Below are 8658 nucleotides of genomic sequence, written 5' to 3'. Positions count from 1 at the left end.
CCTAGAGAAAAATTATTATAAATTGAATATTTTTACAGATGTCTTCCTACACTAATTTTCTTTTTGGAAAACCTGCTAAATTATATAAATTTAAGAGCAAATCTCACATTAGCACAGAACGTGATGTTAGACTGCCCATAAAATTTCTCCATGGGGTCAGCTTAGCTGTAAGCTGTTGGCTCCGCAGTCCTGAAGCATCGGTACAGCAGCAGTTCCTGACGGGATCACTGACCAGATAGTGGATGCTGGTAGGTTTAGATTTTCATGAGAGCCTGGTGTGGTTGCGTTGTCTTAGGAGACGTCAGCCTCTGGTGCTAGGCTTTGAAAGATTACAAAACATGTGCATCTCCTTGGTTTTATGTAGTATATCATCTTCATGCACTGAGGAATAAGGAAGGCCTGTCCCATGGGGTCGGGATAGATATTATGCAGAATCGATGTGAAGTAGCTGTCCAAAGGAATTCAGAGGGTTTGGCGGCTGAATATAGATTTTTGTGCAGGCCTTCAGTACACCTAAAAATTTGATAGTGGGAGGGAAGAAAAAAAAAAACAACTTTCTGTAGAGGCCCTGCATGAAGCAATAAAGAATGGTTGTCTGGGATGTCATTTAAATGACAACAGTTTTCCGTTAAAGAAAACTGAATTCCTTTTACAGGAAAACTGCATTCCTGTGTTTCCCCAAAAAAGTGACGAATGCTAGAAATATATACTGTCTGTATATAGAATTGGTAATGGTTAAGAGACACATTAATTCATCCCATGGCCATGTTCTTCTGCAAAAAAAGTAGAACAGAGGAAGTTCTCTTCTGCATTGAAATCACTGAAAAAGCACTGGACTTCATTTACCAGTCTAAATCAAGTTTGCATGCATAAATTTGGGGTAAGATGTATGGTCTTTATTTTTTGGTTTTCTTTCAACTAATGAGGCACATTATACTACTGGTTCAGGATTTTGAATAAAGGTAAGTTCTGACTACTACTTCATATGCTGCCAGATCAGATGACTCTGAGAAAGAGCTAAAATGAGTGTGTGGGTCTGTACTGTAAGAATATAGATGAGAGTTTCTCAGGAGGCAGGGCAAATGATACATTTAGCCTTTTACATTCCTAGGTTATTCCTTGTGGTGATTAACATACAGAGTTTAAATAAGTTATAATTGTCTTACATGTTCAACTTTAACTTCAAAATCCAGTGCTTTTCCCCGTAATTTCAATGCAGAATGTTATTATTGTCCTAACTGTTCTTACTACTTGCCTGTTTACAGGAAAATGGCAGTCTTCATGGAAAAAGCTCAGACCTCTCCACAGACATAGAAAAGTTGAAACCTCAAGAGGTACCACTTATTCTTTTTTATCTTGTGTGTGTGGTGTGGGGTTTTTTGTTTGTTTTGGGTTTGGTTTTTTTTTTAAATCTGTATACAGCCTATTTACAGGAGTTTTCCTTTAAAGGTCACAATACAGTGACCAAATTATTTAAGAATTTAAATTGTTGGCCCAGTATTGGCTGGAATTTCCAAAGATAAGCAATTTTCAATTAAATAGAATTGAAATTTGGCGATAGTTAAGTACATACCTGTTAAAGGCTAATTAAATAAGATGGTGGAAGACTGGCTAAAGGAGATCTTCCTTTCCCAACTCCTGCCGAAGGTCTGTTCAGGTCAGTATAGATGGTCTGATGGTGTCCAGCAATGATGCTTAAGGAAAGAGTATAAGTATAGGGCAAATACTTTGCCACCTTTACTGTCATACACTCAGGGCAAAGCACAGCACTTAGGGGCTTAGGAGATTTCCTGGACAGAGACAACCTTTTGGACATTGTTCTTACAGCTATTGGTGGACTCGTTCTCTGCGAGTTGTGAATTTTTCTGACTTTTATTACAGTTTTGGCAATAATTACAAGTGTTTTGTGGCAAAAATATTGAAGTTTTTGTCTTAAGTGTGCTGACCAGTGATTTAACTGATTTCCACCATGTTCCTGTGTTCTGAATAGTAATGATTGGTTGTTACTGATGTACTTCATTTTTTTTTTTTTTTTTTTTCCCCCACAAACATCTTTATTTTACATGCCACTTGTATGTCTCTCCTCTTCTCAACCAAATTGAAGAATCGTAATCTATTGGTCTCTGCTTGTATAGTAACTTCTCCTAACCTGTTGTTAGTTCTTGGTGCCATTCTCTGAATCTTTCTGCTGCTTATGAATAACTTAAGAGTTAGGGTGATATGGCTGCATGCACTAGTCAAGATGAGGGTATACCATCAATTTCTGTATGACATAATGATGCTTTCATTCTCTGTTCCTTTCTTACTCATTACTAAGTCTTGCATTTTGTGACTGTCACTGAGCTCTGAAGTGATGCTGTTTTAAAAACTGTTCAGAAAAATAAGATTTTCTCTTAAATTGTACAGTAGGTTACATTGTAACCACATTGTTATGACATTGAGTTATTTAATGCTTCTTTTGTATTTATTTACACCAAATTTTATCCGCTGTTTTATTGACAATTTCATGGAGAACTTGCTTTGCAACTCTGCACTAACATTTAGTTAGGATGATTTTTAAATGTTTTTTGTCATGAGCAACCTTTACTATGTCTTTGTTCACCCACTCTTTTTGATTTATTCATGGAATTGTTGAAGAACGTTGGTCTGAGTACAGTTTTTTGGGAAGTGGGGAAAACATATTGGTAACTTCTTTTCACTGTGAAAACTGAATGTATATTCATTCCTGTGCTTGGGGCGGGGTGTTTGTTTATGTATTTTAATCTTTTGATCAATAATTAATTCACAGAAGATCCTTCTCTCATCCCATAGCAGTTTATTTTAAAAGTCCCTGGTAATACCTTATTAAAAGCTAAAATACTCTTATTTCAGTAGTGCTTTGAACTAACATTGAAGGCTGAGAATCACTGCAGGCTTGAGAAAACCTTATATAAGAGCCTTGTTTCTTCATTACCTAACAATGTTAAATAGTGTTCTAACACTGAGAGAGCAGTGGGTATTTGTATTAGAATTGGCTGTGACGATCTTAACTTTGTGAAAAGGTACAAATTAGAGACATTAGGGACTTTGTTTGCAAAATCTTTGCTGCATAGGCCAAATGTTTTGTTAGAAAAATTAATCATTTGAAAATATACCTATTGACGAGGAAAAAAAGAAAAAGGTAGGAAAGCTTTATTTTTTAGAGGAATAATTCAGGAATGGCAATTAGCAAGTCAGTAGAATTCTGTGGAGTCCTTTATTCTTGAATGATTATACTGAAGTCCATATACAATACTGTGTCAAAATTTTCCGTCTCTTGTGGTGCTTGTTTTTCTTCTAACTCTCCAATCTTGCTTTTACTTCTATGTTTGCAACAGTGGTGGTTTTTCAGTGAATATCTTCTGGTTAATGTATGCAAGTCCCCCCCCTTATCTGAGTGATATAGAGCTAGAGATATTTTTGCATGTGTTCATAATCCCTTGCGTTAGAAGGGTAGCTGGCTCTTAGTGTATGTTGCAGAGGACTGTAAAGCTGCTTTTTGAAAGCCTTGCTCTACTGAGCTTTTTGAAGCAAATTCTGAGGTACTTGACCCAAGTAGCATGTTTGCTGCACAATAATATATTGCCCTATAGCACTTGAAAGTTTTGTCTTCCTGTTGTGAGATGCTTCTGAACTTTTTAGCTTTCCCGCTTTATTTGGGACTTGTAATTTATACTCATAACCTAGCAACAAATTGATATAATCACTTTTTTGGGATAAACATTGTCTTTCAATGAAACATTTTTCTACCATAGTTTTTATTGCGGTGTGGCTAATGGTTGCTTTTATTTCATGAAGAATAATGCTCTGTGAGGTTTTCTTTCATTGTTTTGATTTTGTTGTAACATGTCTTTGCAATAAAAGGAGCAAGTTAGTTTTTCATCTGTTTAGATTGCGGTCTCCAAATCAAGCAAATCTAAAAATATTTTTCATAAGACATTTTCTTGCTGGATAGTCTTTTTATATAGACACACATAATAATTTTAACTGTTAAAAATTTAGCATAAATTAGCTGAGGTATTTTTCTTCCAAAATCTGAACTGTGGGTGTTTTAAGTATCTTCCAGCATGTATATTGCACTAAAAGCTGTGAGTGTACATTTTGACCTGATTTAACGTACAATCTAGCTTCAGTACTGAGTATGCAGTTTATCCTCCTTTTCATTTATGTAACTCTGCTATATATATATTTGAAGCCAGAGTTGAACTGATCAAGATACCACTGCTAGATATAGATGGTTTCGTAGCATCAGTCAATAGGTTATGCCCTCTATTGTATGTAAAATACTCAGACATGAATTGGAACCTGAAATACTATATGCCCAAACTATTCTCCCCCCCCAGTAGTACTTTTAATTTGCAAAGAAGTCAAAAAATAGTAATGAGAGAGCAGGTTTTGAAATAGTATTTTATACCTCTTAATCTCAGGTACATAACAAGAAAGGAAGCTGTTAAATAGCAAAACAAGACAAGAGGGACACAGAAATACAGTAAGTGTTATCAAGTCTGTTGTATTTGTGTCCTTTTTGTCCTCTGTTGTTTTTTTTTGCGGGGGAGGGCGGTTGTTTGGTGGTTCTTCTGCTGGTTATTTGCTTTTCCTGATGTATTCTATAAGTAAGCAGATGATTCAGTGTGAAATCAAAGCCTAAATTGAATCTCCCATATTCAGTGCACAGGACACTTTTGCAAATGCAGCTTACTTTGTAATTTGATTTATGGGCAGCGCTTTTCAAAGCAAGTTCTGATATTTAAGTTCTGAATGCTTTAGTTAAGTTTTTAAGTATTGTCTTTAAGCATTTATTCTTGGTATGCTTGCTATACTTGTATTTTATTTCCTGGTTTATAGCTTAGATAAGAGCTAGAAAAATCTGTTTTCAGTCATATGAGCTATATTGGAGAAGTGTTTTTCATTTGTTTTTTTTTGTGTGGGTTTTTTTTGTTTGTTTTTATTGCAACTACCTATCATATTGAAATTAGCATTGGAATCTGTTCACAGATTAGTTTTCCATGTGGCCAGGGAATTGTCCCATTATATATCATGTTGATATTTGTCTCACGAGTTTAGAGAGGTGTAATTGGCCATTGGGTTTAGCTGTTTAAAATAAGATTCATCATTCCCTAAGTTAACTTCCTGGAAATGGATTTAGAACTGGAGAAAATGGCGATTATCTCAAAACAGATTCCTAGTTCAATGTGTTATGTCCCCCTTCCCCTTCCAAAGGTCTACCAGATTAAAAATAGATAAACAAACCATGTTTTCAGTTGTTCTCATATTCCATTCCTGCACACATAGTTTTCATCTGTTTCAACCTGGTGTTTGGAAATAAGCTAATGAATATTTTGAGAGCTCTATTACCAAGCATGTAACTTATGGTGACACTTGGAGGGTATTTGTGAAAGCTCTCTTGACTTTTCCAGGTGACCAAGTAATGTATAAAGCTACATTTCTGTCTTTAGGATATTGTAGTGGAAAGTTAAAACTTGCTGATAATGAAAGGGAATCAGAATTAAAACTAAAAGTATACAGCTCCTTGTTTCTGGTGCAGTTGAGCTATCTCCATCAGCTAACTGCATTCATTCCTCTGTTTGCTAAGTATTATACAAGTTTCTTACACAATAAAGCGAGATGGGGTTGAAGTACTGCCTGTTCTCAGTAGGCTGGGAGATGGCACGCATGGAGCCTGCGGAGGGGAGAGGTGTTTGTTTCCTGGCACATCAGACAGGTCTTCAGCTTGGTCTCTTAGCTTTGGATTGTAGCAGGCAACTGATAGTAATATGGACGAAATGGTCTAAGGAGTGTGGGGAGTCTCCCATCGTTGTCCGTCTGCTCTGTTTTCCCCCTCCCCCCTGGCATTTTTCCTTGTTTAGAAAGTTAAGGTAATTTTCTGCTTGACCTGTGACAGACCTGCGCGTTGTCTTTATGGAGGATGTTGGTACTGTTACACTAGAGAAAAGCAGGTTGCTGGAAGCATTTATTATTGGTTGTGTTAGAAAATATTTGTTTATTGAAGAAGCTGCTTTTCATTTTAGTTTTTGATCATAATGCCAGTTGGTTGGATTTTTTTTTTGGTTGCATAGGAGGTTTATACATTGTTGATTAATTATGTTCAGCCACAAACTGACTTATCCCGTAATTCCCCATTCCGTCACACAAAAGTTTCCGTGCGCATCTCTCTGGTCCATAGAATTACAAAATATGATCAAGTATAGTTGCAATTGCAACATCTGAGCTAATAGTCTATGTATAAATAACTTGAAAGTAAGTTTTCAGACTTGGTTTGTTCTTGTAGAGTTGATTGGAAGTTCTATATTTTCAGACTTAAAATTATTCAAATTATATGAAGTACATATTTTAAAAATTATAGACTGAATTCTTCAAATACAGCTGCGTACATCTCTGTGCTTCTTTAGTACTCTTTTGTCAGAAGTATACTTGGGACCATACACATTTTGCTGTCTTGCTGTGTCTTTCCCTATTTTTCTCAGGTGAATACTTTGTAAAATCATTTTGGTCACTGTTTGAAAACAACATTGTTCCCAACTAATAGTTTGCTGCAAGACTGTTAGTGGTTTAAATGGAGTTGTACCATGACCTGTGACAATGTGATGTTTTCTGGTGTTTAGTTAAGATAAATTAATATAGTGCAGGTGATCCTCAAGACAAAAAGGAAGGGGACTTCTCTCTGGATTTATTTTTAGCTTACCTTCATTTTTGCAAGGTTCTTCCTGATCTGTGTGTTCAATAGACCCAGTCAGGTTTTAGCTCTGTAGTCTTTCCTCTAGGAGCCATTGACAAATACATAGATTCAATGACTGAAAATACTCTTTCCAAAACAAAATGGTTGTTTATTTCTGGAAACATACATGATCACATAATCCATAATCTTTTAAATTAGCTAGGACACCTTGGTATGGCTATTGCCCAGAGCCTCTTGTCTAATCTTCAGTCAGTGACTCACCACAATGTTCCCTGGTGTAGTCAGTCTCTCTGGGTCTGTCCGTCTGTCTCTTGCTGTCTCTGCATCTCACTTTCTCTCCCCACTTCCCCCCCCCTTGTGTTTTTGCCCTCTTTGTCTTTAGAACTCTCAGATTAGTTTGGAGAGGCAGATAATCCAAAATAAAGTGGATTTCAGCAGTAGATTCACCGTCGTTCATTTACACATTAGTCATTTAGATGACTGTTGCCTGATTCATAGGATCATAGCCAAATTTAGCTTGGAAGGGACCTCAGTATTCCTGAGTTTTAAACAATTAATATTTGTTAGCTAAGGTCAGCCAAACTATAAAACTCAAGGAATCGGAAGTAGTGTTCATTAAGTTTAATCTTTTGGTCTGTAGCCATGACAAACTGTGAAGTCAACTGTTCATGTTAGTGGAATTTTAATGTCTTAAGTTTAAAGGAGATAATTGAGCTATATTGTAAGTTGCTAAAATGCAAATACCCACTTACTGATCTGGCAGCTTGGTTATGAGCCACAACTGGGCCTGACTTCGGTCTATTCCCAGGGACTTATGTAGGAGAGGGCTTGGGGATAAGGGAGGAGAAACAAAGAAAAAAAGCCTGTTTTCTCTAGTTTAGTGGACTTGAGCAAATAAAATGCTGTGGGGTAGTTAACCATACAGGAAGAAGTTATTCCGTGAAGTCAATAAATGTGTGGGAAAATTGTGTGCCATGTAGTTACAGTATCTCCTTCATTTTTCAGATTTTACCCTGAAGTGGAAATAAGATGATGTGCTTATTTAAAAACAAAACCAAAACCCCCACAACTTGAGTTAGGGTGAGGAGTACGGTTTTGCTTATGCATGGATAAATCCTGGTGTGAATTCAGAAAATAATTACTAAGGGACAATGGCTTTATGTCTTTGAAGTGGAAGCAAAAGGGAGAGGGTGAATCCTACAGAAGCCCTGGAAGCAGTGCAATGAAAAGGGGTAGGAACAGCAAGCTGGGGAGGCTCTTTTTGGCTTGTTCTTAGCTGAGTTCTGTGATTGACTTAAACCAAATGTCAGAACTTTAATGGTCATTGAAAGACATTCAGTTTTAGGAGGTTAATTACCATTTTATTTTGTAAAATGGGGCATCGACTAATTGTGTCGGCCTTTCCCTTATGGTTTAGTAGGATAAACGTGCCTAGTAAGGAGTGTGTTTTCTCTGTTTTTTTCCATTTCCTCTTCTGGGTCTTTTTGAATACTACGTTCTATAAGATAATTTTAAGGTGTCCTGTATACCGCTATTTATGATTTTGTAAATAGTCTCAGATTTTTAATTGGTTTGGCTGTGTTAGCAAACCTGTGCATGGAAAATCCTCCTGATACAGATAAAGCCTAAATCACTTGGACACTTGGGGCATCTTACCCAGAAGAGGTGGGAATGAAAGCTGTTGCAACTGTTGATTGTTTTAATTGACAGACTTAATTTATTGGCATGATTACTGAACATCACTCTAATCCAATGAAATACCTCAAAAATGAATAAATTGTTAGACTGTTCAATGTTGAGAGTGCCTTTGCTACTCTGTTAAATTGCAGTGCTAATTAGTAGTAGTCTTTCAGCTGCATTTAATGATAGGTATTATTAGTAGACAATACTTGTTGGTTTTATTTGTAGATGTATCTGACTTTGTCTTTCTGATCACCAACATG

General features: G+C 36.4%; 1 protein-coding gene across 4 annotated transcripts in view; it reads left to right on the top strand.

The window, feature by feature from the left end:
- Positions 1-8658, top strand: part of TCF12 (transcription factor 12) — a 178416-nt gene that overhangs the window by 49386 nt on the left and 120372 nt on the right. For all 4 annotated transcript variants that reach the window (XM_009280362.2, XM_009280361.2, XM_009280365.2 and 1 more), the window contains exon 4: positions 1266-1334. In XM_009280362.2, coding sequence (XP_009278637.1) covers positions 1266-1334 — 69 coding nt within the window. The remainder of the gene's footprint in view (positions 1-1265; positions 1335-8658) is intronic.

This window comes from Aptenodytes forsteri, unplaced genomic scaffold, assembly GCF_000699145.1.
Source record: "Aptenodytes forsteri isolate BGI_AS27 unplaced genomic scaffold, ASM69914v1 Scaffold83, whole genome shotgun sequence".
Classification (NCBI taxonomy): Eukaryota; Metazoa; Chordata; class Aves; order Sphenisciformes; family Spheniscidae; genus Aptenodytes; species Aptenodytes forsteri.
Note: the sequence above shows the minus strand (reverse complement) of the source record. Positions and strands in the feature narration are given on the sequence as shown.